Source organism: Siniperca chuatsi, linkage group LG6, assembly GCF_020085105.1.
Source record: "Siniperca chuatsi isolate FFG_IHB_CAS linkage group LG6, ASM2008510v1, whole genome shotgun sequence".
In the NCBI taxonomy this organism is placed as follows: domain Eukaryota; kingdom Metazoa; phylum Chordata; class Actinopteri; order Centrarchiformes; family Sinipercidae; genus Siniperca; species Siniperca chuatsi.
Genome location: NC_058047.1, coordinates 31,014,280 through 31,028,868, shown reverse-complemented (window position 1 = coordinate 31,028,868; position 14,589 = coordinate 31,014,280). Strand labels below are relative to the sequence as shown.

General features: G+C 41.0%; 1 protein-coding gene across 4 annotated transcripts in view; it reads right to left on the bottom strand.

Annotated features, from left to right (window-relative positions):
* The window catches only part of arhgap39 (Rho GTPase activating protein 39), a 157,780-nt gene that overhangs the window by 26,559 nt on the left and 116,632 nt on the right, over positions 1–14,589 (bottom strand). For all 4 annotated transcript variants that reach the window (XM_044198564.1, XM_044198568.1, XM_044198566.1 and 1 more), the window contains 2 exons: positions 8,280–9,573; positions 4,373–4,537 (listed from right to left, as the gene is read on the bottom strand). In XM_044198564.1, the coding sequence (XP_044054499.1) occupies positions 4,373–4,537; positions 8,280–9,573 (1,459 nt within the window). The remainder of the gene's footprint in view (positions 1–4,372; positions 4,538–8,279; positions 9,574–14,589) is intronic.

Here is a 14,589-nt window from a genome sequence, read left to right as displayed (position 1 = left end):
CTGGGAAAACCAAGACGGATTGCAATCACATTTGTGATCTGGCCAACATAGACACATATATGTGGCTAAGTGTAAATTAAAGTGTCTTTAATCTCATCTGGATTTTATCCGGATACGATGAGAAGTGTAAATGGGACCTAATATTCAAATCACAGATCATAGAAGATCATGGCAGACAGATATAAGACATTATACAGAAGAAAATAGATGACAATCCACTGTGGGCAACACATTCAATATCCTTTTTTCATAATTTATTTTCAAGCTTTAAAATTCTTTCAAACACACCAAACAAATAGCATAATCACTACTCTCGGCTGTAATACTAACGGCAAGATGCAATCTAAAATTCTATTATAGTTTTACTATTGAATGTATTACAGAAATTAGTAAATATGCACACATGTTTTAAACTGGCCAAACATTTTTGAGACAAGGCCACCTGATGTGCTGAGGTAAGCGTATTGTCTCATTTAGGGTCACCGGTATTTGTGTGTTACTGTATTTTTGCTGCTCTAGCTCATCACAGTTAATTTTCTTCAATTCTTCATTATAGTGACTACTATACATTTAAACATACACTAGTTCTGCTTTAGCTCTCTCCTTCTTTTAACGATTTTCTCACTAATCCCACAGTTTACACGCTATTCAGTTTTGCTAGCTACCGTTCTTTAGCTTAGCAGCTAGCAATGGCTTCTCTCTCTCCCTCTGACTCTCCTGCTCTCTCCTGCTCGGTGTGTCAAATGTTGAGCTATTCCTCTGCCTCCTTTAGTGATAATGGAACATGTAATAAAAGTAGTTTATTTGTAGCGTTGGAGGCGAGGCTTAGTGAATTGTAATTCAATTAATTGAATTGACCTTCTTCAATTAACTTCAACGATCTCTTCATCTAAGCCATCAACCTGTCTCTTAGACCCCATTCCAACTATGCTGCTTAAAGAAGTTTTACCCTTAGTTAGCACTTCTTTACTGGATAAGATCAGTCTGTCTTTATTAACAGGCTACATGTCCCACAGTGTTTTAAAATAGCTGTAATTAAACCTCTTCTTAAAAAGCCCAGTCTTGATCCAGGGGTTTTAGCCAACTATAGACCTATATCTAACCTTCACTTTCTCTCTAAGATCCTTGAGAAAGCAGTTGCCAATCATTTCTATGACTTTCTAAATAAAAATAGTTTATTTGAGGATTTTCAGTCAGGATTTAGAGTGCATCATAGCACAGAGACAGCACTGGTGGAAATGACAAATTACCTTTTAATTGCATCGGACAATGGACTTGTCTCTGTACTGACCTGGTCATCCAGGTCTTTATGTCCTTAAAGCATGCTTGAAGTTTAGTTAACTGGTTAGTTTCATCTGGCTTGATCAATAGATATAATTGGGTATCATCTGCATAGCAATGAAAGTTTATGGAGTGTTTCCTAATAATATTGCCTAAAGGAAGCATATATAAGGTGAATAGAATCTGTCCAAGCACAGAACCTTGTGGAACTCCGTGACTAACTTTGGCGAGGGTTCACCGTTAACATGTACAAACTGAGGTCGATCTGATAGATAGGATTTAAACCAGCTTAGTGCAGCTCCTTTAATGCCAATAACATTACAGTCTCTGTAATAGGATGTGATGGTCAATGTGTCATAGTTTAGGTTTTGTCACTTCCTGTTTTATTTTGTAGTATTCTCCTTCCCTTGTGTGTCTTGTGGTTTTACTTCCTGTCTTTGTTTGCTTTCCCTCCAGTTTTGATTGTTGCAGTTTTGATCACAGCAGCACCAACCCCTTGCCGCCGCTGGACAGCAGTCGCCTCTTTCCAGACTGGATCGCAGCAGCACCAATTCCTTGCAGCCGCTGGATCGCAGTCACCTCCTTTCCTGGCTGGATCGCAGCAGCCCCAATCCCTTGCCGCTGCTGGATCGCAACCGCCTTTTTCCCTGGCCGGATCGCAGCAGCACCAATCCCTCATTGCCGCTGGATCGCAGCTGCCTCCTGCCCCGGTTGGATTGTAGCAGCAGCCATCCCTAGTCGCCACTGGATCACAGCCGTCTCCTGCTCCGGTTGGATTGCAGCAGCACCAATCCCCCGTCGCTGCTGGATCGCAGCCGCCTCCTGCCTCAGTTGGACCGCAGCACGCCGCAGAACCGGTTTCGTCTTCACCGCCGGCCTCCAGAAGATCTCAGTCTTCGCCGCCGGCCTCCAGAAGGTCTCAGTCTTCGCCGCCGCCCTCCAGTGACTCTCCGTCTTCGCCCCTGGCATCCTGTGACCTTCGTCTTGTGCCACCGGCATTCCGCCAGGCCTCCTGATGGTGTCGATCTTCATCACAAACCTCATGAGATCAGCTCCACACATGTCCAGCCCCCGGGCCATCCGCCGAGTTCTACCACTTGGCCCTTTGTTGAACTGTCTACCTACCGGTCTGTCTGCCTGTACCTGCCTGCATACCATGTCACCCAATAAACACTGTAGTCATTCGGCTACCTCATCCTTATACCGCTTCCTGATATTCTGTATTTGGGTCCACATACCACTACACAGCACATACGACACAATGGTGTCGAATGCTGCACTAAGATCAAACAAGACAAGTACAGAGACAAGTCCATTGTCTGATGCAATTAAAAGGTAATTTGTAATTTTCACCAGTGCTGTGCTATGATGCACTGAAAATCCTCAAATCCTAAAACGTCTTTAAGCAGCCTAGTTGGAATGGGGTCTAAGAGACAGGTTGATGGCTTAGATTAATTAATCGTCGAAATCAGCTGAAGAAGATCGACAGGAGCAAAGCAGCCGAAACACACATCATGCCAAGGGGGATGAGGGGGGTGCCACGCCTCTTGTTAGCAAAATGACCAAAATCCATCCCCCTTGTTAACCTGCTGAAAAGATACTCTGTGATTTGTCTCATAGTGGCGCTTAACGTTGCCTTTTATTAATCGCCACGATCTGGGAACATATGAGACACATTGGTTTTGAACTGCCTTTGGGAAGATTCAACATGTAAGAGTCTGTCCATTCTTGATTGTAAGCTCTGTTTCCACTGTCTGCTTTTCTCTTTTTAGAACACGCCATGTGAAATTATTTCTCTGACTCGTCTCGTCTCTCCCCCGTGTGTACGTCACTCACTGACTCGACTTGCGGGCCGCTAAACCAATGCCGTAAAGTCTAGAAAAGCTGTGCCAATTAAAATAGAAACGCTCCGTCAAAATGTAAAAATTTCTCAACAATTTATTGATATTCTCTACAGCGAACAGGGGGAAAGTGAAAGTATGGCAACAGCATGACAGAGCTTGGGTCAGAAATTAACAGAGCTTGGACCAAAAGTGCCCTTGAATGCTCATAATTTTTTGTTTTTGTTGCTGTTCTCACTTGTTATTTTTTCAAACAAAACAAATCTTTGTGCCACAAATTGAGTGTTTATTTGACAATATAACGAAATAGTTACATTATTTCAGAGTTTAGTAAATGCCCCTAAAAATCAGTTCATGGGGCAAAAAATAGGCTACCTTCTGAAAAAAAAGGCACAAGGGAGCCGCTCCCATTGGGCCATCCCCCCTGTTAAAAATTAACAAATCGCCTACTGCTTAGGCCTGCAATTTATTTCTCATCAGCCTCAGCAGAGTCATCAGCCAACACCACCTGTGTCTTGACTCCATGGGGGAATTTATCATGCTGCTGCTCAGGGAAGATGCCCCTCAATTACAAAAATCTCCCAGAAGAGTCTAAGCTCCAAAGACTTTCTGTCACTTCAATCAAAAGATCAGATCAACTTGTGTATCTTGACAAAAAAAATTCAACACAAGGTCTGAAGGCCATAAGATGTGGTGAAAGTTTCAGTAATGTTGGGCCTTGTGTTTTTTGTCAAGCTGCTGTTTCTAAGGTCAAGAATAAGCCTTCAAGCTCAACTCATGTATTATTATTTGAGTAATTAAACCTGATTAGTGATCAGCTGATCACTGAAACAATATATTTAGCAGGGTTTCCCACTAACAGTCTTATCTCATGTTAGACAGAAACATTTTAATCTGACACATTGTTTAAAAGACTGTTCTTATGTCTACCATTACATGTGGAAATAGATTAATATACAGTAGGCTATGTGACATATGAGCTGATATGTTGAAACTCAATAAAGAAAGTGGTCAGATAAAGGTGACATGACATAACCACGTCTTTCACTGCAGTACATTTATGCATGAGAATAAACTATTTAAAAACATTCCACAACATTTTGGAGACAGATTTAAAAATAGTAAAGACAGAAATACAAGGAAAAGATCAGGCATTGGAATCACTAATGGAAAAAGAGACAGGTACATTGTGATGTGTATGATGCCATGCAAATATATTCAAAGTCAGATACACACATCCTCTGGAGTACCTGTGTGTGTTTGTTGAAGTGTTTGGATGCCCAGTTCTCGATGTCGGTCTCTGAAGAGGGCTTTCTCAAGGTGAATTCTGGGAAAATTCCACAGCTGGCGCTTGGCATCATATTCCTGGCATTTCGACTGGCCTCAAACTGGGCACAGGCTCCAAGGTCCTCTGACTGACAGGTTGAAGAAACAGAGAGCGAAGGAAAGACAGAGACAGTAAGAGGAAACAGAAAATTTCATTCATCTCTGTGTTGCAGAACATTAGAGTGGCTTGAGAGCTGAAAGTTTTTTTAGCACTCAGAGGAAGCTGACTCGGATTAATACTGACGTGTTAATACGTCAATATCCACAAGATTATTTCACTGCAACAAAGAGCCCATTAATTCCTCAGTGAAATAAGAATCTAAAGTAACAGATGTGGATCAACAAAAAATAACATAAAAAAAGTTATTCAAAGACAGGCATGAACATCACAGCTACGAGACCTTTTTATGGTGTCCTCCTGCTTTTAGTGGCTGCAAGATTAGATACTGTATGGAGGAAAGTAAAAGATCAAGTAAACAATCTGCCTATTAGATTATGAGATAGTTGGTGTGCAAATGAAAATGTTGACCTGGTGGTGGCGTCATGTTTATCCATAACAAATTTCATGATAATTTGGCCAGTAGTTGTTCAGATGGACCTTGCTCTGGACCAAAGTGTTGGTCAGATGTATGCACAGACAGACTGACAATGGATTAATTAGCCATCCACCCAGTGTCTCCTGTAGTGTGGGTTGTCAGATATGGTAAGTGAGCACAGGTTTTTTTTTTGGTTTCTGTACAGGCACCATGGTACCAAACCTGGCAACCTGTGATGACAAGACTGCACACAGTCACTGCACACAACCGTTTGCCAAGAAATAGTTCCAGCACATAACTCCCCCTGCAAAAAGTGTTGTTTCCCCCTGCTTCAGTCTTTATGATAAGCTAGGCTAACCGCATCCTGACTCCAGCACTGTACTTAACAAACAAACATGAGATTGATACCCATGTGAACATCTCACTCTCAGTAAGAATGCGAATAAGCACATTCACATTTTTCCCCACCTCAAGCTTCTGTAATGGTGGCTACTACTTTGGTATCCTTAGTCCTTCTCTGTTGCTGATTAAAGATCTCTTCTATCTCTTCTATCTCTGTTCATTTCATCCTCCATTCTCTTTCTCCTCTTCTCCATCCACTTTGTCCACTGGATTCTGCTTAGCTTCACACTCTCAGCTTTAAACTGAAGCATTGTATTACTGAATTTAAAGAGAAAGCAAGAGAAAAAATGTCAGAGAGGAGTGACAGCCTATTTTCTTCTTGGCTAAGTGCTTTTCAGCCCTCTTATCTCCTCGGGGCCTCTGAGGACTCAGATAAAGACATGTCATACCAACCAGTGCTTATGTGTTCATTTAATCTCTGCTTCTTTACATCACACTTTAACAACTCATCTTTTTGTATACAAATGTAGGTTGGTTGTGTTTTAGGCAAACTCACAGTGGTCTGAGACTAGAACTGATCATCACATCCCACATTTAGGGCACACAACGATTTTCTAACTGATTTAATCAGTGTTAGGACTTACAATTTAACGTGACTGCATCTTCAGAGTCAACCCCTTCAACCTTCAAGACATATTCAAGTGTTCCTTCAGTGAGCTACTCAGAGACTCATCCTATTCCCATGTTCAGTGCTTGAATTGGAATAAAAAAAGGTGCCAATACTGAGTGTGCGAACTATACCATGGCTTTCGGGGGAGCACATTTTTTTTTTGGGGGGGGGGGGGCTTTTTCGCTGACTGACTGTGACTCTTGTTGCAAAAAAACATTCATAGCTGCAAGCATGTATGCCTACTTGCTTGTGTCATCTGATATTAACTCCTCCCTCTAAGGGTTAGTCTGTATGACCCTAGGTCACTAAACCGGACATTGATCATTAACATCTCTGGCATACTTGAATAATTGTGCAATATTCTGTGCATTACCTCCATTACTGTTGTGCAATATCTTAATAATCTCAATAAGCTACACTTAACTCGACAGTACATGCACCACTACTTATTACTTATATTATTACATTGTATTATTATACTGTATTATCATCATCAACCGGTAAACCCACTTGGTACTTCACACTTATTTTATCTTATACTTATACCCACCTGGTACTTAATTTATTTTCTGACCTGTTTTTATAGTGTATTGTATTATATTTTTTGCTAGTACTTTCTCCTGTGTGCACTGACGTAAAGGCGAGCTGCTGTAACAAAGAGTTTCCCTTCGGGGATCAATAAAGTATTTCTGATTCTGATTCTGATATATAATAATCAACCACATCAAACCTCCACACGGGTATCAAGAGTTAATTAGTGATGAATCACCCTCATGCATGAATCATACATCAATAGCCTAATTTAACTGAACTTAACTTCTAACTGAATCTTTGTGGTTTATTTGGTGTGGTGTATTTTCAGATATAAGCCTTATTTTACTGGTTACCATTTGCTTTACACCCATAGAAGTACTGTGTTAAGTTACTGCTGATGCAAACTGAACATTTCCTGCTTCACATTAAAAGTTTTCCACTGTCAAACACCAATGGGAGGCTTTTATTTAGAAGTCGCTACAGGATGCAATGTGTTCAATGAAAGTGGAACTGTTCAATAAATATTGGTCGACACAAAAACATATGGACAGTTGACAAAAACAATCTCGCCTTAAGGTCCATTTAGTCGCTGTTCTGGAGCTTTCGATCATACTGTATCACATTATCTTCAGTCAGTAGAGTTTGCCTGCACAAATAACAAGAGATGTTCAAATTTCCATTTTCACTTAGCACTTTGAGTCTGAACATCTACATTTACATGACAACTGGGCCATTCCATTTGTTGATGAAGCTCATGTGATATAAAAGGAACGTGAAGTATTTCCAGTACTGGATGTATTATGTCATGATGTGTATACATTCTCCAGAGAAAAAATGTCCATACACCACTACCCCATGTTCTAAATAGGACTAAAAGCATTCATGTTTTCTTCCAGGGGAAGCACCAATTAAAATAAATTTCTAGAAAGACATGACAGTAATATTACATAACTTGCTAACACACAATATACTGTATGTGCCTTGTGTTTGGAGTGCATGGAGAAATTTAAACTCACCTGGAAGAAAACATGAATGCTTTTAGTCCTATTTAGAACGTGGGGTAGTGGTGTACTTCAGCCTCTTGTGGCCGAAATGAGTATTAGAACAACAAACACTTGATCCTGACAAAAACATTTTTCACCTGCCGAAACTTTTTTCCCCCACCTGTTTTAAAAGGTGAAATTTTCTTTTAGAAAGATTATCCTGGCAAAACCATTTCACAGGAAAGAAAACAATTTAGATCAGACTTAGAAAATGTATCACCAACAATTTTTTTTCTCACTTGCATCTCAGGACTTCCGTACTCATCTGCTCAAAACCATGTTAATCAATAATATTACATCTTAGTTTTGATTATTAACATATGGGATCTCCAATAATCTTTTAATTGTTTGCAAATTGATGTTTTTATTGAATGTCACATTTACTACAATGGCTACTTAACTACATTAAGTAGCCAGAGAGCTGAAATCACTTCTTAATAAAGTTATGGGTATTGATATCCTAAAAGGATAACTCTGGTTTTTCAAAACTTGGGTCTTATTTTGGTAGTTCTGCCCATCATTTTTATCTATTATAATAACATTGTACTCATCAAAGTAACTACTGAGATCTGGGAACATTCACTACAAAAAAGTCAAGGCAAGAAACATGAGCTTTCAGACAATCAGACAGGTTGCTCTGTTGTAATAAACTGGAATTATCCTATCCTCTTTAATGTGGACACAGACTCCCAGCATGCAGCAGTACCTGTGAGGGGTGGAGGTATGGCTCAGGGGAGGCCAGGTTGGTCTGGACAGAGAGGCTTTTCTCCAGCAGGGCCTGGGGGAAGCCCAGCCGATCGAAGGTGTTGCGTTTCCAGTGGTGGCCGTCGCTCTGCGCCAGTGCCTCGTCCTCACTGAACGCCCTCACAACCGGTCCCGGTAACGGCAAAGGCACAGCCCCATCACTCTCATAGCCGTCTTTGGAGCCGCCGCCCTGGGCCACCCCTCCCCCCTGCCCCGAGTCCCAACTGCTCCTCTGTTTCATCACCTGCTGGGCCTCCCATGCCAGCCTGGACTGGGCCAGCATTGCCTCGGTTGCTGTGCCTGTCAGCTCCCCCTCCAGCCCCCCACAGCGTGCCAGCTCCTGGGGGAGGGATGGTTTGCGGCTCTTGCGTTTGCGGTTTCCTCCAGGTGAGAAAGGACCAGGACCGCCTGTTGAGGATGAGGAAAGGGAGTGGTTCTGGCTGGACGTCCAGGATATGGAGTCTTCATAAAGCAACCTTTGGCCTCCCTCTCCACCCTCCCCACTGTAGTCCAGCAGTAGGCGGGGGTCCCTGATCAGAGACTGGCTGTGTTGCAGAGTATAAGACCCCCCATATGAGCCACCGTAGCCCCCCGTAGTACCGTAACGCAGCAGACGGTCGGTGGTCTTGAAGCGAGGGCTGGAAGACGACTGCTCCACGTACACCAGCTGTTTGACATACTCCTTCCCCACAGGACTGTACTCCAGACTCTGGGTCTTTTCTGGACACTTCTGCCTGGTCAGAACCAGCTGGCCGTAGGGTGACTGGCCCTGTTTGGGAGAGTGATAGATGGGGGCTGAAGACTTGCGAGCGGGTGACTTGCCGGTGCCATAGAAAGAGGAGGAGTCAGACAGGTGCATGTCAGTGGGAGGCTCCTCGTAGATGGGAGGGGGCTGGTACTCTGATGGCGGCTCCTCGTACAGCGGGGGTTCATAGGCGTAGCGGGGCGAGGGAGGCTGGGAGTCAGCTGAGGAGCGGCGGTGGGTGCAGGTGCCGCCCAGCTCAGCCCGCTTCAGGAAAGGAGACTGACGGCGGTCGGCGTAGAGAACGGGGGAGCCGTCGGGTTCTGAAGGCGGGTTTCCTCCAGAGGAACGGCGGATTCGTGAGGTGGTGCCCCCTCCAGAAGGAGGACCAGGGGTGGGCGGGTCGCAGGGGGAGTAACCATTTCCCTGATGTGCCAAGAAGCTGGGCTCTCTGTCTGTCACCTTGATCAGCATTCGCTCCTTCGTACCAGTGTTCCACCTGAAGGGAGAAGTCCTGAGAGAAGAGAAGAGAAGTTTTAATTAAGGATCAGGGGAGAGAGTGATAAAGAGCTGTCTGTCGCATTCATACTATAGGGTCTGGCAATGCTTTGAAGAAGCTATTTTATTAAAGCACAGTGTGCTTCATATTTCCTACATGTTCCTGTTACCACCTCATATCCTTGATATCAACTGTAATAATAATCTACATGGCATCAACCTTTTGCCAGAATGTCATACTGTTCTATTTTGGTTATGTGGACAGTAGTCTGGCATTTAGAATGCATTAGAAAAACGGTGTGAGGAGGTGTAAAAGTAGGCAGGGTTTGAACTTCTCTCTCAAGCTCACTTTTTTCATTCTTAACACAACTTCATCTGTCACTTTTTGTATGCACAACTGAGTGCAACACTATGAATATATTTGAGGAGAGTCTGAAAGTGTGCTGTGTTATCCACAATTGTACAATTGATTACGTAGAGACTACAAAGTCACACAAAAGACAGTTTTTCCAAAAACTGCCAAATATTTTTCAATTTACTCCACAGCATACCACTGCCATTAGGAAAATGAAATTGCATGTGAAATGGACTTTTCATTTTCAAATTGAAAGATAATGTACAACTTTACAGTAACTTGAAATTGAAAATGCAAATAGCACTTGGTTTTAAATTCTGGAAATAGCCTTTATCATGGTCATTTTAATTTAAAATTTTCACTTTGGCTGTAATTACATATTTTCAAACATGAAAATGATAACTGAATTTCATTTTGATTGTTTTCATCTTCCAAAGGAGGCCATGACAGAGGAATTTTGAGAACCATTGCCTGAATAATTCTATTTCACTAAAATCTACTGAAATATAGTCTAAAAGTATTGCAGGATGTTTTAGTGACAATAATCTTTAATGCAGGGACACTGCCACAGCTAATACCCACCAAACAGCAGCCTCTGGAAACAACAGACCTTTACTTCATCAGTTCACATTCACTCAGTCATTCCTCTCAGAGAGGGCCTCACATTCTGCTTGTTTGTCAGACAACAGGAAGGAGGAGGAGGGAGAGCAGTGTGGGATGAAGAACAAGAAGTGAACTGGGTGAGAGGGAGGGATGTGTGACATCGATTGCAGCATTGGCCACCCTCTGTTTCTTTTTTTTCTTTTTTCCCCTAAGACTCCAATGCCACACAGAAACTTATTTGTTTAAACACCTTCTGTTTCCAGGGCCAGTGCTCAATAGTGGCAGTGTGAGTGTTTGCGTACTTCTGGACGTTAATATGCATGTGTGTGTGAGAGAGGGAAGCAAAGAGGGCAGGATTAAGTATTACAGGGCTGTCCTGGCATCTACCACAACATACTTCAGACTCATAGCTCTAACCCATTTTGTTTCAGTCCATCCACCTCGCTGCTCTAAAGCTTCGCTTTCTCCATCCTGTGTCTCTGTTCCTCTTTTTCTATCTGCCAACCTTTTCTCTCTCTGTCTCCCAGTCCTAACTACACAGTGAACGTTGTTCTTTCTCTCCTTATTCTTAAATTATTCACGATCATTTGACCTTCATGCTGTGATGCCGTCGTAAATGACATGTTTGAAGTGTTTCCACAGACTTCAGTTGAACAATGTACAGCATACAGTTTGACACTAATTTGTGTCCATGTTCACTGTAACTAAACAGGAAACCGTAATGCTCCCATACAATGGAGCAGCAATGCTACATGAGCTTGACTAACTGGGCTAACCAGGCAAAGCTGACTAGCATGCTACAGCTGAAACACAACTGGTGCACTGCCAAAACATTCCGGGTAAAACTCGGTACTCTAAAAGCGTACCTAGCAACATTACTGCCAAGGTACCAACAAATCCCAATGTGGATCAGACAGTGGCCAGAAGTGTGTAAATGTTGATTGTGCCAGTAGTATAAATCAGCAAAGAATACAACTAGTCACCTATTTCCACATCAGGACTACATTTCCCTTTCAATTCCATCTATTCGATTTAAACAAGCTATTAGTATTCTCTTAATTCTTTCATAGGCAGCACACGTGGAATGACTCTCTAAAGTTACACTTTGGTGTGTAGCTCTCTGTAAAAGAAGCTGAGAATTTCTCAATGTTGGTAAAATGCTTTCATTCCTATTAAAAACCTTCATTCCATATCCCATTACTGTCAAATCGTTTGTCATGAATCAGTAAGGACATGTACTTTACCTGTCATGCTTACAAGAAGTAGTCTAGCAAAAAATGTAAACCCTTTAAATATAGCAAAAATAGAATGATGGTCCCCTGTAAACATGTACAAATTCAAATATATCATATGTCTGAATACAAAGTATGTTTTCCAATGCGAAAAATGTGTGTGTATGAATTTCACAGTAACAATGCATACCAAATCAAAGGCAAAACTGACCACTTCTTTAGGTTCAATTTAATTTTCTTTTGGTGCAACTGGTTAGCAATGGAGTGAAACTAGCAGTTTGAAGACTCCTGTTGCAATGCAAACATTAAACATAAATTCTAATTCTAAAAATCTTGCTCAACAGCATTTAATGACCAGGCTATATTTCAACATGCGTAACTATTTCAACATCACTGAAATGCTGTCAAAATACATTAAGCCTCTATGCAGCCTATATTCTATATTATAAAACTCACCTTTAAACTACATTTAGTCCAGTTTTAGAATCTGAAAGTCGTTTCCGCTGCACCACAGTCATCCTCACTCAGAAATATTCACTTAATCTCCAACATGATGTTAACTTTGATAGCAATGTTCCATCAGTGCGACCAAACACAACATGACAAATGATTGTTCAATGATCAGTGTCTTATGTGTCTTCATACAGATTTGTTTTATTTAAACAGTGATAGAATAATGTATGGCTAAATGTTTTGGTGCAGGGGATCTGTTGACAACCTGACAGCTGCCGTACTGCCTGATGATTTCAATCTCCTCTTTAATAATCTCTTTAATAATAATGAAAAAAAATTATACTTATCTTATTCCATTATTTTTGGAAATACTATTTTATCTTGTTTTTATCTTATCTTATATGTTTCCATATATGTAATACGTCCTTATCTTATATGTTGTTATCTTATATGTTTTTGTCATGCATGAAATTTATCTATTTTTTCTTGCTTGCTTGTTTGTTTTTGCAGCAAACTGAGTCTATGCCTGTCGTATGAAATGTGCTATATAAATAAACTTGACTTGACTCTTCCATCCAGTAATAGTTTGGGTCACAGGGTGTACCAATTTGAGGAAGTTGCATACCGAACCGAACGTCCTGAACGGTTTGGGACGAATACACATACTGCTTACACCACTAGTCATTGTGTTTTGTGAAATGTCATTCTGTTTTGACCTCAGGGCCACCGTACAGTCATGTCCCTGTCATTCACCTTTATCTGATAGCTTTTGTTGATACAGCAACTTTAGCCTCTGCTGTTGACTCAGACAATTCACCAAATAAGATGTAGACTAGTTAGGGTTGAGAAATCATGAAGTGTTAATGCCACTGCTTCCATCTGGTAACATCATTAAATGACGTCCAGGTCCGAGTAGTCTAGTCATCGAGTCCAGCCAGACTAGCGACAAGTCAAGACCAAGAACCAAACAACACAAAACAGTACCCAATTAATATTCTTCATACTGTGACAGTATGTATCGTGATCTGATCAAATACTACATTATAATACTGCCTATGAACGTCTGATATATTTCCACACATTTGTGCATAAAGTTAAACATCTAAAACGAGAATGCTTTGTTGTTATATGGCAAAGACACACTATGGAAAATAAGCTTTACCTACACTTGTAAACAGTGCAGGTAATATAACTGAATTTTGTGTTGCTATGGGGACTGGACTTGAGTACTACGGCCCTGCTTTGTTTTGCAAGAAGCAAAAGAAACATAAGGATTAAACTACCTGCTTGGTTTCGTGCGCCTAAAGTATAGCAAAAATATAAAAAAAGTTTTTAAAAAAAGTAAAAATATACGAGCATAAGAGGAGCGGCAAGGCTCAGGAGGTAGAGTTCCTGGTTCGATCCCCAGCTCTTCCAATGAGAGTGTTGAAGTGTCCTTGAGCAAGACAATGAACCCCGAACTGCTCCGGATGAGCAGGTTGGCACCTTGCATGGGAGCCTCAGCCATCAGTGTATTAATGTGTGTGTGTGTGTGAATGGGTGAATGTTGGCATGGGTTGTAAAGCGTTTTGAGTGGTCGGTTGACTAGAAAAGTACTATATACTGTATGTGTATATATGTACGTATGTATATATGAGTAAGTTATTTGTCATATAAGTCAAATAAGACAGTAAAGTGTTGAATATTGGGTGGAAATTGAGTCAAGGACTATATCTGTTCTTTCAATAAAAGTGAATTAAAAAATGTTTTCTTTACAAATGATGACAATCAAAGAACAAGTGTTCAAACTGAATTTAAATGATTCTGCTTTTCAGCAAGTCTGTGGAGATCAAAGACAAATACAATGAAATATGAATAGAATGAGAAAAAAGCTAAACAATATCCCACATCAAATCTCAATGCCTCTACAATATAAAGGAAGACATTATATTCAATAAGTCACTTGCAGTTGTCCTGATGTGGTCACTCTGAGCCATCTTTGCCCCATGGAATCATGGACAGATACATCAAACTGCATTCAAGATTCAAAATACATGCAGACAAGTGAAAAGTGCATATAGTATTTTCTTCACATTTACAAAACACATGCTTATGTGTTCATTCATTGGGTTTTATAAATCTAAATGAACATGGAATTGTCCATATGCACAAGCCCACCAAATTTACTCACCTCTGTGTGTCACGGCTACGTTGTGGTTCAATGTACACAGGAAACATTTCAGAAGCAGAGTGTCTGTTCTTCAGAAGCCACATTTAGATTTAATACTTCATTGCCATTTTAACATAGTCGATAGGGATTTGGTTTGGTGAGCTCACACAAAACAACTGAGAGTCTGAAATTTATAACATATAATATAGTTTAGAGTTGTTTTGCCGACATTTTGCGTGT